This window comes from Leptopilina boulardi, unplaced genomic scaffold, assembly GCF_019393585.1.
Source record: "Leptopilina boulardi isolate dan_hultmark-lab unplaced genomic scaffold, ZJU_Lbou_2.1 LbouV2_341, whole genome shotgun sequence".
In the NCBI taxonomy this organism is placed as follows: domain Eukaryota; kingdom Metazoa; phylum Arthropoda; class Insecta; order Hymenoptera; family Figitidae; genus Leptopilina; species Leptopilina boulardi.
The window spans coordinates 2,591,353-2,611,554 of record NW_026137909.1 but is presented as its reverse complement, the minus strand read 5'-3'; the positions used below and the strand labels follow the sequence as shown (position 1 = coordinate 2,611,554).

The following is a 20,202-nucleotide window of genomic DNA, read 5'->3' as shown; positions in this document are numbered from 1 at the left end:
ACTTTTATTTAGGCAAATATTTATTTCAACTAATTTTCAATTAATAGATTGAATTCGCTTTTATAAAAACTCTATACGAAACAAAAATTCGATTGAATCAGGCTTCGGATTGACTTTAAAGAACAAAAAAGTCTCTTAAAAAATTTACCTAAGGTCAAATTCTTCATAAATTGAGTGAAATAATTAAAAAAAAAAATTAGAAAATAAATATATTTTCAAAAATTATTCCAAACTAAATTTGTTTTATGTACTACTTTATCATATAAAAACTCAATAACAAACCAAGTATTTCTGATAAATAAAATAAAATTCTTTATTAAGAATAATTCATGAAAATATTTTTAAAAAATGTTATTTAAAATATTTAAAATTTTCAACATCTTTGAAATTGAAAAAAAATTCAAGATTCTTTTTTCTGAACCATTTTTAAGATTTATTTATTTGTTTATTAATTTAAAGTAAATTTATAGAAATTTTTTTTCTGATTTTCAATAAAATTTTTTAGTTAAAATTGTCACAAACTTTGAAAATCAGTTTTATAAAAACTTATATTTATGGTCAATTCTTGGACAATTGTGGAGTCAAATAACGAAAATAATTTTTAATTTAGAAGAATTTTTAATATTTTAACTGATAAAAATTTGAAACAGGAATCTAATGCAAAAATAAATTTTATTAAATTATTCAAAACTAATTTTTTTGTTTATGTCTTTTTTAGCATATAAAAATTCAAAAAAAAAATCGATCAGTTATTTTTTACACTCCAAAACCGAAATAAATCTCCGTTTATCCGAAAAAAGTTGCATTCATTGAAAAAAATAGAAATAGTCATAGAATCCGTTGAATTAGTATTAATTTATAAACTTTATAATGTTTAACTTTCAAATTTGTTAAACAATTGTTAGAACAATTTTTTTCATTTCCTATTTTTTTTATCGTTATCTAGACTATCTGCAGAAAAGATTTTATACAACTAAAGTTGTATAAAAAAATGTTGAGAATTTTGTTTTTTTTTTTTTAATAATAGCCCCGATTGATAAGTAAAAACAATTTTTTATCAAAATTTTCTAAGACATAAATTCTGTTAAATCGAAATTGTATTATTTGAAAATTTGATGTATTAGAAAATATGCTTTATATGTATAACTTCAGTTAAATAAAAATTCTAATAAGTCCAAATTTAGTTAAATAGAAATTCTTCGATATGAAAATTCGGTTTATTATAAAATCCACAAAAAAATTCTGCAAAATTAATTAATAATCAAAGAAGTGTTTAAAAATAAAATTAATTAAAAATTTACTTTCCATAAGCCAATTTTTTTGAAATTACATTTTATTCTGATTAATTTGTAAACAAAAAAAAGTTGATTCCAACTGGATGACAAGAAAAAAAAAATACGTGTATTTTTAAAAAAAAAAAACTAACCAAAAATCTTCAATACAGAGAAAACAATTTTAAAAAACGATTTTTAAAATTGTTAAAATAAATAAACTGCGTACCTTTTGCGCAAGTGTTGATTTTTGTTCGGGTGTTCCAAATTCAAAGAACTTTTGAATGACATAATTGCCGAATACATCAGTCATGAGGGAATATGCTGAGGCAAGAATTTCTTGAAAGACAAGTTGTTTTTCACTAGCAGAAGCACGTTCCAATTTTTGTTGTATAAAACGCGATCCATGTTGATCTTGACTAAATTCAACTATATGATTCGCCAAGTCACGCAATTGTAAACTTGGAAACCTGTAAATTAAAAAAAAAATTATTCATCCCTCTTCATTTTTAATAAAAAAAAAACAGAATTATTACAAAAATAAATTTTACACTTTCCCTGACATTTCTCTAATAATTAAAATTTTTATTAAAATTAACGAATTATAGTAGAAATCGTAATAAATTAAGTCAATTAAAATTTGGACAAATTGAAACTTAAATTATTAAAATTAGGATAAATTTCATTTTGTCAAATTGCAACTTATATTAATTAAAAATTGATAAATTAAAATTCGGATAATTTAAAACTTGAATCAATTAAAATTTGGATAAATTAAAATTCTGATTATTTGAAACTTAAATAAATTTTTAAATTTAAATTTAAATTTAATTTTTAAATAGATTAAAAATTCGTTAATTTAAAATGTCGATCGATTTTCCTAACAAAAAAATTCCCTAACTTCCCTGACCTTGAAAAAGCTAGTAATTAAATAATTTTTTTTTGATGTTTTTCAGTTTCAGTGTAAAAGGGATAATAGTAAAAAAAAAAAGAGAGAATAATAACCTATTATTTCGAAAGTCCTCAAGTAGACGTGATCTTCCTCCTGTGCTTTTTTCGCCAACACCACTGGTACCACCTCTACCGGGTTTGCCAACCAAATTTGGAAACAGAGAACTACTGGATCCAAAAACACCATTTGCTGTGAGAGTTGGTACTGTGCTTGTTCGGAATTTTGCTTCTGCTCCTGGTGCAGCGGAAACTCTATTTGTTCCACCAACTAAACCGCCTAAGGAACCTCCAATTGATGGTGGCGGTGTCAAGGACAATCCCAAAGGACTCGGAGATGCTGTCACTGTTCCTGTTTAAAAAATACAAAAATAGAAACCAATTTAATTAAGTTTTTCGCAATATTTCACATTTTGGCTTTATTTTATGACATTTATTATAAACGTAAACAGTGGTTGCCACAAAAATATTATTTTGTTTTCCCCTGATTTCCAGTCAAAAATTAAATTTTTTTCCCTGCCCCAATGAAAATATTTCAAGAGGTTTTCAAAAGCACGCCTTTTTTTTTATTTTTTAAAATTGAATTATCAAAAAAATATATTAACTTGAATTACTTGCATAATCAATTATTTTCAATAATTTAAAACAAATTCTTAGAAAATTATGATTCAAAACAGTTTTCAATTGAAAATTTTATAAAATTCAATTATTGTCTACAATTATTCAAAAAAATTTCACCAATTCAAAATGAAAGTTTCAATTAATAATCTCCTGAAATTCAATTATTATTTCTAAAAATTAAAACTCGAACTCTTCTAAAATACAATTATTTTTAAATTTTCTATCTAAAATTGAAATTGTTGAATAATTTAATTTTAATAATTTTTATCAACATTTTCGAAAATTCAATTATTTAAAACATTTTTCAATTCAAAATTCTCCAAAGTATAATTACTCTTTACAGCTTATAAAATATCTACAGAAATTCCAATTTACGAAAATTTTCATTAAAAATCTCCTGAAATTCAATTAGTTGCAAAAATTTTACCTTTTGCTCTTCCAAAACTCAATTATATCTAAAAAATTTAACTTCAATTTCTTTTTCCATTAATTATTTTTCATAACTTTAATCAAGTTTTGCAAAAATTCAATTACATAAAACGTTTTTTAATTATTAATTCTTTAAAATTAAATTTTTTTAATAAAATTTTTAAAAAATTTCTATAATTCAAGATTATTAAAATTTTAATTGAAAATTTCAATAATAGAAAATTCAATTTTTTAAACCATTTATCAATTCAAATATTCTCTAAAATTCTCTATAATTCAATTATTTCTAAAAATTTTATTTTAAAGTCTTAGCAAAATTAATTTTTTAAATTACTTTTATACAGCTTTCAGCAATTCAGGGAAATAAAAAGTTTTTTTAATTTAAAATACTCTAAAATTCAATTATTTAAAGTTTGCAAGAAAAAAGAAAAATGTTATCAATAAAAATTTATGAAAGTTTCAATTTATTATATTCTGAAATTTAATTACTTCCACAAGAATTTTAACTCCTACTCTTACAAATTTAATTAGTAATTGAATAATTAATTGAATTTTAATTCAATTTTAAAATTTTTTTCATAAAATTTTTTATATAATTCTTTGTTTAATTAATTATTTCAAGGGTTTTAATCCAATTTTTTAAAAAATTTAACTATTTAAATTGTTTTTTAATTAATGTTTATATTTACAACAAAATTATAATTTTTGATATCTGAAAAAATGCAATAAAATCTAAAAATATTAAATTCGTAAAAAATTCATTACTTAAAATTTATAAAAGTTGGAATTAAAAATCTCCTGAAATTCATTTTTTTCTAAAAATTTTAAATCAAACTCTTCCAAATTCATTTATTATTAAAATTTTAATTAAAAATCTTTTGAAATTCAATTATTTCACAAATTTTCATTTAGAATTAATTTTTTTTTTTTCAATAATATTTTAATGAAATTCTTCGAAAATTAAATTATTTAAAACATTTTCCGAAATTCTGAATTTGAATAATATGCATAAATCAGATTCAAAAAATTTTCTTCTCTTTAATATACAGTTTTTCAACAATTGAGGGAAATAAAAAGTTTTTTAATTAAATATACTCTAAAAATCAATTATTGTTTAAATTTTGTAAAAAAATGTTATCAATTAAAACTTATGAAAGTTTCAATTTAAAATCTTCTGAAATTTAATTATTTCCAAAAAAATTTTAACTCGAACTGTTTCAAATTCAATTAGTAATTGAATAATTAATTGAATACTAATTCAATTAAAAATTTTGTTCCCAAATTTTTATCTATATAATTCTTTGTTTAATTAATTATTTTAAGAGTTTTAATCCAATTTTTCAAAAATTCAATTATTCAAATCGTTTTTTAATTAATGTTTATGTTTACAACAAAATTATAATTTTTGAACTCTCAAAAAATAAAATTATTTCTAAAAATCTTAACTATAACACCATTAAAATTAAATTATTTAGAACATATTTCAGTTGTAAATTCTCTAAAATTCAATTATTTTCTGAAATTTGTAAAAAAAATTCAAATTTAGAAAAGTGTCAATTAAAAATCTCCTGAAGTTCAATGATTTCTAAAAATTTTAAATCAAACTTTTCTTTTTCTTTTAAAATTTTAATTAAAAATCTTCTGAAATTCAATTATTCAACAAATTTTCATTTAAAATTATTTTTTTCTTTTCAATAATATTTAAATGAAATTCATGGAAAATTTAATTATTTAAAATATTTTCCGAAATTCTAAATTCAAATAATGTGCATAAATCAGATTTGAAAAATTTTCTTTTTTTAATCTAACTTTAAATTATTTTTGAAAATTTGTTCTGAAATATGAATTGAAATCTTTGAAAATTTGTCGCAGTTCTGTTCGGTGGTTTGAAAAGAAAAATTTGTTGAAAATATTCTTATTAAGGAATTAATAAATTTTATTTAATTTCCAATAATAATAAAAATAATAATAATAATAATAACAAATATTTATCAACTAATTAAATTTATTGAAAATAAAAAATGGACTTTTTAGATTTTTCTTGTAATGTAAATCGACTAAAATGACTTTTTCTTTTCTTTCAAAATTCGATCTGAGGCCTAAAATTATAAAAATGTAAGACAATAATTTTTAGTAGTAAAAGTTTAAATTGAAAATTTCAAAAATTATCATTTTAGTAGCATTTTTAGAAATTTTTGATATTTTGCCAGTACTTTTCATAAAATTTCCTAATTTTTCCCTGACTAATCTCACTAATTCCTGATTTTTTCATGATTTCCTTGTCTTTCCTGAACTGTAGCAATGGATAAAATTTTTAGAAATAATTGAATTTTTGGAGATTTGTTACGGAAATTACTGTAAATTAGAGTAAATGAAAATTATTAAAAAAAATTTTATACAATAATTGAATTTTAGAGAATTTTAAATTGAAAAATTGTTTTAAATAATGGAATTTTTAAAGATCATGATTAAAATTATTGAAAATAATTAATTTTGTGAAGTATTCTAGTTAATATTTTTTTTGAATAATTCAAATTTGTTAAGATGTTTATATTTTATACTTAAAAAAACGTTGTATTTATCTGAAAAATTTTTTTTAAACGTCGAAAAAGTCACATTTTATTAACATAAGTTGAAATTAGTCGCATTCATTAAAAAAAAGTCGATAAACGTCGAACAATCTGAGGCTTGCAAAATTTAATTTAATAGAAATTCTATCCAAAATTCTTGATAAGTATTAAGTTTTCCTTGGCTTTGATGGAGTTTGAATCAAAATTCTTCAACTACATAATATGTTAGATATTTATTTGATAAATAATCATTCTATCAAAATATTTGTTATAAATTCATTAAATTTTTGGTAGACGGTAGAAAATGAATATGTTTAAAAAAGTATTCGCATAAAAATCAAAGCTTTATTAACTAATTTTTTTCTGTGAAAAATAGAGAAAATTTTTAGTTACTTTTTTTTAAATAAATAATGTTTCTCCCTCAAAAGTATGACCTGTTTCTGAAGAATTATCTTTCTATAGATATTTATAATGAAAATAGGTTTGAATGATCATTATTTGAGTTTCTCGGTATGTAGTATATAACAATGCATAAAATTTTAGCGGCTGTTCACGTTTCTCTGATGCTAGTCGTATTGAGTCAATTGTTAAAGTTCAATATAGAACTTTAATGAAATTCTCACGTCTGAATTTTGTAAAGTTCATATCACCAATAAACTAATTAAGTTTTTTTTTAAAAAAAAATTATTCAAATTATTTAAACTAAATCAAATTATTCAAAAATTCTAATAAAAATTATGAATAAACGTCTTATTTTTTGAAATTAAAAATACATTAATGTTCTATAATCACTTTTTAATTTATTTCAACAGAATTTGAGATCCGATACAATTTTTTAAAGTAAAAATTTTAACATTTGAATTTTATGCGAAATTCATGCGCCCTCAAAATTAAAATTCATTGAATATATAATAAAGACAACTATATGTTGAAAAATAATTTTTTAGTTTTCAATGTTTCTTTCGGTCTTTAATGAATAAATATTTTAATTTAGTTATCTTCATTTCAAATTTCAGGCAAATTATATGTACATAATTTTTTTTAATTCCAAATTTGAGTAACTTACCGAGTGCACCATAACTTTGAGGCCATTTAGCACGACTGTATTCTAAGCTTGGACTGAATGCTGATGTATTTCTGTCAAAAGAATCCCTTCTTCCTGTAGATGATGTGCTGAGACCTAATCCTAAAAAAAAAAACATTTTATTCATTTAAATTGAAACAGAAAATTTCTGTATAAACATTTTTTTTACATTTATTAAAAGACAATATATTTTCATTTTTATATCGAATAATAATACATGCATTACTTTTTTACATATTAATATATTCACATTGAAAAAAAAGTTAGTTTTTCCTTTAATCCTTAACTGGCACAATTCGAACGTAAATACCACAACGGGTCTGCTGGACCCGACGTATTCAAACGTATATTGTAAAGCCGATATTGAATATTTTTGAACAACAATTTAATCTAAGGTAACTTATGATGTGTTTTTTTAAAATTTCAGTAGTTTTACAGGGATTCATTTATTTTAAGTTCAAAAAAATTGTAAAAAATAAAAACGAAAAATTGCGTGTTTTTACTTGAAAATTCATGAGTTATTTAAATTTTAATATTATTCTTTAAGAAAAAAAATACCACAACAGCAGGACTTGCAAAAAAGGTATTTATTTTGCAGAATAAACTGTTTAGGTTAAAATTAAAAATTTATAATTATTAATATTTAAAGCAAATTTATTCTTTTGTATCAAATTAGTTGTATGATAAAACTTGTAAAATTACTAATATGTCAAACGAATATATTAAAATATAAAAAATATTCAAATTCAATTAATTTGAGCGAGAAAAAATGCTCGGGTCTACTGGACCCATGGTGCCAGTTAAGGGGTAAAAATAAAATTTTGATTATAAAATTAATACAATTATTTAAACAAATAAGAATCTAAAAATAAGTAAATAATACGTATATAATATCATTTGTCATTCACATAATTAAAAATTAGTTTCATAAATTTGTTAACTACACAAAGTTTTATTTGGTTCTTCTATAGCTGAAGTATAAGAAGTGAAATGTTTATTTAGTGTAAATGATTACATCACGAAAGGAAATGGAGACATAAAAAATGAAAGCATGACTGTCATTTTGAAGAATTTGTTGATTGCAGTTTTTATAAAAAAAAAACACTTTTTAAGTACGAACAGAATGAATTTTTTTTTTTTAAATAAAACAATAAATAAATTATTTTTTTCTACTTTTGACAAACAATTAAATTTGATAAATAACAAGATTCTAAATTCAATGTAATAATTGTAAAATAAAAATATGTTGCATATTTGTCAAAATTCGTATATAAATGGATTTTCTCCACATGAATATTCAATAAAATTTATCAATACAAATTTTCGAATAATTCAAAATTTATAATTTTCAATTTCAATTCATTCGAATGTTGTTTGAAACAGAATTTTCATTTTTTTTTCAATTATTATTTCTTCGAATATGCTTTGAAGAGAATTTTTATTCGATTGAATATTAATTTAATTGATATTCTATATTTAAATGAATAATTGAAATTTTGTAAAATTTTATATTAAAAATTCGATATTTTGTTGCAAATAAAAAAAAAATTACAAATTATTATTATTAATTTTTTATTCACAATTAGTTTTATTTTTAAGCCTGCCGAAAAGAAAATTTGTAAAATTTTGTAAAAGTATACAAAATGAAGAAAAATAAATCATTATTGTATTACAAATTCAAAAATACAAAATTTCGGACGAAAATTTTCATACTTTTCAAATCCTACTATGGCTGCTGCTATCTTTGGTACAAATAAAAAAAAAATCCGTTTGAAACTTCTTTTGGAAATTTAATAGCTGAAACTTTTGTTATGTAAAAATTCGTATAAAAAGAAAATCTGTAAAATGCTAACTCAAAAACTGAAAATTCGTCTAAAAAATAATTATTTCTAATAAAATTCGTTTAGATAAAAATTGTAATTAGTGATTTTTAAGGGAAATTCATGCGCCCCGACATAATTTCATTACTTAGAAATTATTTTTAAACGAATTTTTCTTTGTTCAAATTATTATTTAACAGAAATTCTCTGCAACCAAAATCTGTTTATTACAGAATTGTTATTTAAACGAATTTTCATTTTGCAGAATTTTTACTTTATCAAATTTGAATTTCTCCGAATTATTATTTACTCGAATTTTCATTGGACAGAATAGTCATTTAAAGGAATTTTTTTTATCTTAGTAAAGGAATATTGGAAAGAATTTTTTTCTATCCAAATTTTGATTTAATCAAATTTACATTTTACAAAATTCTTAAAACTCTGAATTTTAATTTTACAGAATTTTCAATTGTTCGATTCAATAAATCTGATAGAAAAATTCGCGTCCAATTCTTTTTGTCGTTTGATTTTTCGGGCATTTCCAATTTCGGACAAATGGAAATTCGACGTTTTAAAAATTCTGTAAACTAAAATGTAAATTCAAAAATAAATTAAAATTGACAGAATTCTCATTCAATCGAATTTAATGTGATTGGAATTTTTTTAAATGACAGAAATTCTTATGCGTTTCGTATTTGTTGGTGGGTAAAAAAAAAAAAAGAAAAACAAAAGCATTATCGATGTTTTTGACAGATGAATGAAAATGTATGCCCAGATGAAAATTAAAAAGCCGTGTGTTCGAAGCAATACCTGTTGTCTGAAGTTGCGCTGGTGAGCCGAGAGCACCAAGTGGAGAGCCACCATAGCCCAAAGCTGCAAGACCAGCGGTCAATCCCGATCCTTGTTGTTGCGCTTGTTGCACGGCTACTGCCTGAGCTTGAGCAACCACTGCTGCTGCACTGCACGCCGCCAGACCTGCACCAAAAGCCCGCAACCCACACAACCCAACTTAATACGAAAAGTAACCAGCAATTTTGTTAACGACCAAATACCGTCTAGCATCGTTAAAATCTATTTCACACAGACTCACAAACACGCAATTTATTTCAATGCAAAAACATTGGGACGCATTAATATCGCACTCAATTCATTAATTATCAAATTACATTTTTTTTTCAAGAGTCAGATTGCATGACTTTTATCGACTTTTCTTTTTCCATGAATGCGACTAATTTCGACTTATTTTAATAAAATGTTGACTTTTTCGAATTTGAAAAACATTCTTTAGATAAACACAATTTTTTTTTAGTATTATATATAAATATCTTTACAAATTTGAATTATTCAAAAAAAAAAAAAAGTATTAACTAGAATACTTCACAAAATTAATTATTTTCAAAAATATTAATCACGATTTTTAAAAATTCCATTATTTAAAACAATTTTTCAATTTAAAATTCTCTAAAATTCAATTATTGTATAAAATTATTATATAATAATAAAATGCTTGGTCTGTCCTTCTGTCCTAACTTGAAGTTGACCTTTTCTGATTTCACGTTTTTTTTGAATAGTAATCTTATGACGTGTCAAATTTTGACAATTCTTTTTCTCATTTTTGCCAAATTTGTATAATTGTGTTTCCAAATTTCGGAATAAGTTTCTTTAAAATTCCAAATTCCAAAATTCAATTCACGAAGCTGAAGTACACAACGTTTACCAACGAAATTTTTTTTAAAGTTGTATATTCATTCAAAAATTCTATACAAATACAAAAAATTTATGATGAGACAAAAGATGCGCCAGGAAATTTCGTACAAGATAGTAATTTGAAAAAAATTTATTTTTAAAAATTAATTTTTAAGGTACCAGGGGCCAAAGAATACCTGTTAAATATTAATTATAAAAACACAGGCCTCGAATCAACTTAAAGACAAAAAAAGTCGTTTTAGTCGATTTATATTCCAAAAAAAAGTGGATTTGTTTTTTATTTTAACAAAAATATTTTACAGATTTTTAAATAAAAAAATTTTTTTTTAATAATAATCCTTTTCGAAGGGTTAAAGTTGAAATTTTTAGAAATAATTAAATTTCAAAAGATATTGTTAATTTTCAAACAATTATTAAATTTTACAGAAATAAAAATAATTTATCAAACAATTTTTGGAAAACATTTTTTAAATTTAATTGAATTTTCAAAGATTTAAAATTGAGATTTTTGAAATTAATTGAAACTTTAAGTGTTTTGTAATTAAAATTTTAGATGATTTCACTAAAAATTTATTAGAAAATGCGGACAAAATACAATAATTTGAAAATCATTTTTAATTGAAAAATGGTTTCAGATAGTTGAAATTTCAAAGAATATTATTAAAATAGTTAAAAATAATTGAATTTCCTTAGAGTTATAATTGAAATGATTAAATTTCAATAAAAAAATTTTCAATGGAAAATTTTAGAAATAATTAATTTTTTGATGCTTTTAAATTCAAAATATTGAAAATTCAATTAATTTTGAATTCAAATTTTTGAGAATAATTAAATTTTATTTGATTTTAAATTTGAAAAATAATTGAATTTCAGTTCATTTTGAATTGAAAATTTTGGGAAATAATTGAATTTTAATTGAAATTTTGGATAATAATTTAATTTAAGTTAATTTTTGATTGAAAATTTGGATAATTAATTTTGAATAGAATTTTAGAAAATAATTGAATTTTATTTCATTTTAAATTGAAAACTTGGTAAATAATTAAATTTTAAATTGAAAATTTTGGATAATTATTGGATTTTGAATTGATTTTGAATTAAAATTTCGGGTAATAATTAAATTTTAGTTTATTTTGAATTGAAATTTTTAAAAAATAATTCAATTTTATTGTGATATTCTTTTTTAAATTATAAACAATTGTTAAATTTCATAAAAATTTTAATTGAAAAATAATTTTGATATAATTGAATTTGTGATGTATTTCATTAAAATTATTAAAAATAATTAATTTAGTGAAAAATCATTTTAGTTCAAAATTTGTTAAATAATTGAATTGAAGAAGATCTGAAGAAGATCTACATTTTATACCAAAAAAATGTATTTTATTTACATTTTTTTTCAAATGTAAAAAAAATAATATAATAATATTCTAATAAATTAAATTATTATTGATAATATTAATCTTTAATTTCTATATAACAAACAATTAAACACTCAATTTGGCGCGCTTGCGCGAGTTTAATTTTGCTAGTTTTTTTTAAATAATTTTCATTTACTCTAATTTACAGTAATTTCAGTAAACATAAACATTAATTAAAAAACGATTTGAATAATTGAATTTTTGAAAAATTGGATTAAAACTCTTAAAATAATTAATTAAACAAAGAATTATATAGATAAAAATTTGGGAACAAAATTTTCAATTGAATTAATATTCAATTAATTATTCAATTACTAATTGAATTTGAAACAGTTCGAGTTAAAATTTTTTTTAAAATAATTAAATTTCAGAAGATTTTAAATTGAAACTTTCATAAATTTTAATTGATAACATTTTTTTTACAAACTTTAAACAATAATTGACTTTTAGAGTATTTTCAATTGAAAAACTTTTTATTTCCCTCAATTATTGAAAAACTGTATTAAAGTAATTAAAAAAATTAATTTAGCGAAGAATTTTAAATAAAATTTTTCGAAACAATTGAATTATAGAGAATTTTAAAGAATTTTCAATTGAAAAATGTTTTAAAACATTGAATTTTTGATTTTTGAAATTTTCTATTAAAATTTTAATAAACTCTGAATGATTGAAATTTTTTAAAATTAAAGTTATTAGAAACAATTAATTGCAAAAGAAATTGAAGTTAAAAATATCTATTTTGTAAAATTAATCCAAAAATAACAATAATAAAAATTACTATTTTGTAACAGAAAAAAATACGTTAATTCGAAATAATAAATTCAAAAAGAAATTGAAGTTAAAAATTTAGAAATAATTGAGTTTTTGGAAGAGCAAAAGTTAAAATTTTTGGAACTAATTGAATTTCAGGAGATTTTTAATGAAAATTTTCGTAAATTGGAATTTGTGTAGATATTTTATAAGCTGTAAACAGTAATTATACTTTGGAGTATTTTGAATTGAAAAATGTTTTAAATATTTGTTTTTTCAAAAATCTTGATTAAAATTATTAAAATTAAGTGATAAAAAAAATTTGACAGTTAAAAACAATTAACGTGCAAAATAAATAATTTATATTTAATAAAATTTGGATTAATTCTATTTATCAACGTTTGAAACATTTATAGTTTCAAATTTGGGTAAATTAAATTTTGGAAAAATTAAAACTTACAACAAAATTTTGTTAAATTGAAATTTAGATAATTTGAATTTTTAAATCAATTAAAATAATAGATAAATTAAAATTCGAAAAAATTTTAAACTTAAGACAATTAAAATTTAAATAAATTGAAATTGAAGTTAATTAAAATTTTGGTAAAATTAATTTTTCGATAAATTGAAAGTTCAACCAATTAAAATTTGAATAATTTTAATCTTAAATCAATTTTGAATTTGAACAAATAGAAGTTGAGATAAATTAAAACTTAAATCATTTAAAATTTGAACAAATTGAAATTCGTATAATTTAAAATTAAAATAAATTAAAAATTTGAATTAATTGAAATTCAAGTAATTTGAAGCTTAAATATATTAATCTTTAGATATATTGAAATTTCGTTAATTTGAAGTTTTGATCAATTGAATTTGCATTTGATTAAAATAATTAGAATTAATGAATTTCATAGAATATTCATACGCCCCCAAAACATTGTTAGAATTGACAATAATTACTTTTTTTTAGTCACGATTTATTCAATTTTACATTCCATCAATGAATATGAATATGCTTAAATGTATGTACACATATACAAAAAAAAAAAAAAATAATAACAGACAAACAAACATGTATATGGAAACAAATGAAACATTTTTTTTTTAGTATGACGTCAGAGAATATGTACCTTGACTTGATGATTTTCTTTTTGTTTTATAAATACAGAACGTTTCATAATCGAATATGTTTTTGATCTTATTTCCAAAGACAATTGGATAAAAATTATTTGCAAATCTGTACTCCAAGAGTCAGCGAAAATATTTAATTAAATGTTGCTTTATTTGCAATTTTTAAAAGAAGTCGTTCTTTTTTCTTCTCTCTTACATTCGTGAATTTAATAAAATTGATGAAAACTTTTGTCAAATATAAAATTATTATTTTAGAGAAATAATAAATATTAGAAATTAGGAAACGTTCTTTGGAAAAAGTAAAAGAAAAAAAAAGTGAATTTTTAATTTGCTTACCATTAAATATAAGTTGGATTCAAGAGTTCTGAAAAGGTAATAATTTGAAGAAAAAAAAAAGTGATAATTTGAATTTAAACTCACCTAAACATTCTCCTGATGCATTACTGTGAGACGTTGGGGTAGGTTGTGAATAAATACTAGGCGGTGGAGGTGCTTGAGGGCCTTGAGGTGGCTGCGATGGTGCTCTATTAACCAAAACTGGTGCCGGACTGACAAGACGCATTGGTGTTGCTGCCGATCCTAAGCCACGCACTCCGCCAACCATAATCGACCCATTTTGACCCACTTCATAGTAAGCGGGTATAACTTGGTATTGACCTTGCACCTGCAGGAAAATTCATATATTAAAATTAATATAGAAAATTTTGTCAATACTATTGTGAATTATAATTAAAATAATAATAATAATAAATTAAAATGAATTTTTAGCCAATTACGCAAAAAAATAAAAAATATTTCATTTAAATAAACAATAAAATATTCTCTAAATTAATTTCTTGCAAGAAACGAAAAATGAAATCATTAAAATTAAAAATAATGATTCTTTCTATTTTTCGATGTTAATCGAATTTCTATTTAACCAGATTTTATAAAGTAAATTTCATAATGAATGGAATTTTCTTAAGGAAGAACTTTTTAATTAATTATTCATTTAATGAAATTTCTATTTATCTGTTTTTTCATTTATCTACTTTAGCGAATTTTTATTTAACAGAATTTTTTTTATTAACAAAATTTATATGTAACGGAATTTTCACAGATATTTATTTCAAAGAATTTCTAATTAATGGAATTTTTCTATTGATTTAATCTATTTTGATCTGAATTTTTATTTAATCGAATTTTCACTTATCTTAATTCTTATTTAGTAGAAATTTTATTCAGCCAAATATTTATTTGAACTAATTTTCAATTGATAGATAGAATTCGACTTTATGAAAAATCTATACGAAATAAAAACTCAATTGAATCAGGCTTCGGAACGACTTTAAGAAACAAAAAAGTTTCTTAAAAAATTTATCCAAGATCAATTCTTCATAAATTGAGTGAAATAATTAAAAAAAAAAGTTAGAAAGTAAATATATTTTCAAAAATTATTCCAAACTAAATTTGTTTTATGTACTACTTTATCATATAAAAACTCAATAACAAACCAAATATTTGTGATAAATAAAATAAAATTCTTTATTAAGAATAATTCATGAAAATATTTTTAAAAAATGTTATTTAGAATATTTAAAATTTTCAACATCTTTGGATTGAAAAAAAATTCAAGATTCTTTTTTCTGAACCATTTTCAAGTGTTAATTATTTCTTTATTAATTTGAAGTAAATTTATAGAATTTTTTTTCAGATTTTCCAAAAAAAAATTTCAGTTGAAATTTTCATAATCTTTGACAATCAGTTTTTTAAAAAAACTTATATTTAAGATCAATTCCTGGGAAATTGTTGAGTAGAAATAATGAAAATAATTTTTAAGTTAGAAGAATTTTCAAGATTTTAACTGATAAAAATTTTAAAAAAGGAATCTAAAGCAAAAATAAATTTTTTAAAATAATTCAAAACTCATTTTTTTAAGTCCTTCTTTATCATATAAAAATTTGAATAAATAAATCGATCAGTTTTGTTGATTTCAACTTTAAACACTAAAAAAACAGATATGCTTAAATGAAAACTTGAGATTTTATTGATTCAAATATAGGAAATTAAATGTTCAGAACGATAATTTAATTTTCAGGTTTCCAAGGTTTTCCATGACTAAAAAAAAATTTCCATGACAATTCCAGGTTTTCCAGGTCTGTGGCAACCCCTTCAATTCACCGAATTTTTATTTGTACAAATTTTTAAGACACCGAATATTCATTTATCCAAAATTACAAATGGCTGAACAAACAATCGACAAGAAAGATTTGGGCGCGATTTTTAAAATTAATCAATCACGATTTATTTGATAATTTCTAATTGGTAAATTTTAAATATTTCGCCGACATTTTTCTGTTGATTGTTTGTTCAGCCATTTGTAATTTCGGACAAATGAAAATTCGGCGAAAATTCGATCAATTAAAAATTTGTACAAATAAAAATTAGGAGAAATTAAAATTCGGTAAATTAAAATTTCTGTTATTTACAAATTCGAATCACATAAAATACGATTGATTGAGAATTCTGTTAAATCAAAATTCTCTTAAAAATTAAAACTCATGTAAATTAAATGACTATAAAATAAAAATTTTGTTAAACAAAATTTCGGTAGCTAAAAGTTTATAGTTTTTTTTGATGGAAATTTTTTGTGATTTCTGTTGCTGAAGAATTTATTAGAAATTACAGACAAAAATTGAATTCCAAAAGTTTTTAATTAAAAAATGCTTTCAGATAATTGAATTTTTGAAGAATAATATAAAAAAAAGAAAATAATGGAATTTCGAAAGAGTTATATTTGAAATTTCAGAAAGTTTTAGATGAAAAATTTTAGAAATAATTAAATTTTAGAAGGGTTTTAAATTGAAATTATTGAAAATAATTGAATTTCAAGTAATTTTGAATTGAAATTTTTTGGTAATTTTATTTGCTGTTTTTTTTTTTTTTTTAATTTTAAACAAGTATTGAATTTCATAAAATATTTTATTGAAAAATAGTTTAAAATAATTGAATTTGTGAAGAAATAAAAATTTTGTTTTTGTATGAAAATTCGGTTGAATATAAAATCTACTTTTTAAAATTCTCAAATAGAAATTCGATAATCTCTCAAAAAAAAAACTCTTCGAATAACGAGTTTAAAGTAAAGAGGTTAAATTTTTTAAAAAATTGTTAATTTTTCAATTTTTGTCATCTAACAGGAGATTTTCCTAATTTGTTTAATAATAATAATTTATATTCTTGTTAAATAAATTATTTTTAATAATGAAATTATTTTGAAATTTTAATTGTCAAACAAAAACTTTTGTGAAATCACGTTCGCTCAGTAGATGAAAATGAATATAATAATAAAAATATAATCCTTTTGAAATTTAATATTTTCAAAAATATTAAAATAATAATAATAATAATATTAAAAACAATTGAGATATCTGTTTTTAACAAAGTAACAAAATAATAATAATTATGAAAAATTTTAAACTTTTTGAAATTAATTTGATTTAAATTGTTTAATAATAACGTTCTGTAGTTATGATATTTTTAACACAATTATAAATTAATAATGAAATTATTCATTTCTCGTTTATCAAAAATATTTGTTTTAAAAATAATAAAAAAAATGGGGTTAGTTAAAAAAAATAAAACTAAATTGTTTTAAAATCATTAAATATTTTATCATTAAATTATCGCCGTTTGGGAACTAATTTAAATTAAAAAATGAATATTTTTTTGAGAAAATTATATTTTTATTAAAAAATATTAAAATAGTGATGAACGTCGAGAATCTATTTTTCATTGTGTTATTTTCACGAGATTCTTGGTTTTTTCGAAGGTTTTTCGAGCGAGACTCTCTTGACGTGCATGAGTACTTTTATTATCTAATTTTTCCTTTTTTCCTAGTTTTAATTATACTATTTCAATCTATTTTTTCCATTTTTATCTGTACGTGTTTCATTTTATTCTACAATACTCAATAAAAAGATTTTATATACTTTAAACCAAAAAATATAGTTTAGATTCTATTTTTTTTATAATTAAAATAATAATTTGTCCCAAACTTACCCCAAGTATAGGGTGTGGGACAAAAAATTAAGTTCCATTAGATCAAACAAAAATAATTTTTTTTGGTTTAAGTCTTTGAATACCGTCAAACAGAGTAATTATTTTACAAATTTAACTACTGTCTTATGTTGTGAATGCATAAATATGCTCTGAAAAATTAATTCGTTCGAATTTTCATTTGACAAAATTTCGTTACGAATTTCGTTTCGAATTTATTTTCAATCGAATTTTTATTTCTTCAAAATTATTGTGTTGTAGAAATTCCATTTAACTAAATTTTGTATGTAACATAACTTAAAGAAATTTTTATTTTACAAACTATTTATTTCATCAAATTTGAATTTGAATTTTTCATTAGATAGAATTTTCCTTCAAACGAATTTTTATTTTTTCGAATTATTTTTTTATTGATTATTAAATTGATTTTCTAAATTAGAGAATTTTTATATAATCGAAAATTCAATTCACAGATTGAATTACAATGACTGATATTTTTTACAGGGGAAAAAAATACAAATTTCCAAAAATGACGCATAATTATTACGGAATGTCCAAAAAAAAAAAATCCAAAAAATGGGTATAACTTGTAAGGAAATTAACAGATTGCTATGAAACTTGGTAAATTTGTTCCTTGCGATAAATGACATTCTTTTATTGCACAAAAATAAAAAAAAATTTAGGAAAAAGTGTAAAATTCTTACGGAATGACCCCAAAAAAAATCCAAAAAACTGTTATAACTTCGAAACAAATTATCGCATCGATATGAAACTTGGCAATTATGTCCTTTGCAGTAAATGACATCCACTAAAGGCGAAAAAATACGAATTTAGAAAACAAATGTATAATTATTATGGAATGACCCCAAAAAAATCCAAAAAACTGTTATAACTTCGAAACAAATTATCGCATCGATATCAAACTTGGTAATTATGTCCTTGGCAATAAATGACATTCTTTAAAGGCGAAAAAATTCAAATTTAGAAAGAAAAGCATAATAATTATTACAAAATGTACCAAAAAAATCGGTTATAAATTAAAAAAAAAGAAAAAACATTAACGAATTCATCAAATTAATTTACGTCTGTGAAGCTGGCCGGAACATACCATAATATGAAAATATTCACTACATGAGAATTAAGGGCTCATTAAGGACTAATTAGGGCTGTGTGTCTTGAATTTTGGGCTTTTGATTTATTTAAAGAAAATGACACCCGGCTAACTTCATATTGAAGCTGGCCGGAAACACGCATAGCTTCTATATTACTGCTCCAATTAACTTCTAAGTGGCAGAAACATTTAGGGCTCATTAAGCCCTTTAAGAATACTCTATATTATTAGTTGAAAAGTTTCAGTTTTTTAAAAAAAGTCGTGGTTCCGGCCTGCTTCACGTTGAAGCTGGCCGGAAACACACATAACTTCTACGGCACTGCTCCTATTAACTTCTAAGTGGTTAAAAAATTTAGGGCTTATTCAGGATTACTAAAAAAAATCCAGTAATCATAACTTTTAAAGTAAGTTAGGATAAATAGTAGGGGTGTGCTAAAAGCTCGAATGACCGAGCCGAGCCGAAATTTTTTCGAGCCGAGCCCGAGCTTGGCTCGAAGTATCATATCGAGTACTCGAATTTTTACAGTCATGTTATCCGTAGATAATAACCTTGTATAAATTAATTCGATGCCCCCCCCCACACAGCACATAAAATTTCCTGAATATTTCATTGAAAGATTCGAAATATTTCAATGAAAGGTCCATGAAATTTTGATGCAACAATGAAATGTCCGCCTATAAGAAATATTGCAGTTCCGATTGTACGAAAAATTTCAGCGAAATGTTCAGGAAATGTGAGGATGAAAAATTACTGACATATTATTTTTTAATATTTTCAAAATAAAAAAATGAAATGTGTTACAAATTTTTAAGTGAAATATTTTAAAAAGATTATTCATTAAAATTCTAGAAATATCGAAATGAAATATTTCTCAATTGTTAAAAATTCATATTTAGGCAATAAGATTCGGATATATTTGTGAAAAATAAAAAAATTAGTTACAGAAATAAATTGCGGTAGTGATTGAGAAAATATGTGACAAAATTAGTTGACCGATAGTAAACCTTTATAAAAGAAAAATTTTTTTGATAATAATGCCTTAAATTATAACTTACAAGTGAATCTTAAATTTAACATATCTCAAAATGTCTTAAATCGACGTATGCCGTATATCCGGCGATCGGTTCATATGTACCTTTTGTCATTTGCAATTTTAGACAAATTAAATTTTAAACATTTGAATACTCTGAAAAATAGAAATGTTATCAAATGACAATTCTGCGAAAAAAATTTTTTGTTTAATTATAATTATGCAGTAAATTAAGAATTCAATTAAAAAGTTACGAATATTGAAAGTCCAGTC

At 21.7% G+C, this 20,202-nt stretch overlaps 1 protein-coding gene across 3 annotated transcripts in view; it reads right to left on the bottom strand.

Moving 5' to 3' along the window:
- The window catches only part of LOC127285806 (maternal protein pumilio), a 159,006-nt gene that overhangs the window by 12,053 nt on the left and 126,751 nt on the right, over positions 1 to 20,202 (bottom strand). For 2 of the 3 annotated variants that reach the window (XM_051311988.1, XM_051311990.1), the window contains 5 exons: positions 14,173 to 14,416; positions 9,554 to 9,718; positions 6,906 to 7,025; positions 2,277 to 2,571; positions 1,501 to 1,741 (listed from right to left, as the gene is read on the bottom strand). In XM_051311988.1, coding sequence (XP_051167945.1) covers positions 1,501 to 1,741; positions 2,277 to 2,571; positions 6,906 to 7,025; positions 9,554 to 9,718; positions 14,173 to 14,416 — 1,065 coding nt within the window. The remainder of the gene's footprint in view (positions 1 to 1,500; positions 1,742 to 2,276; positions 2,572 to 6,905; positions 7,026 to 9,553; positions 9,719 to 14,172; positions 14,417 to 20,202) is intronic. The other variant, XM_051311989.1, reaches the window with a different exon arrangement.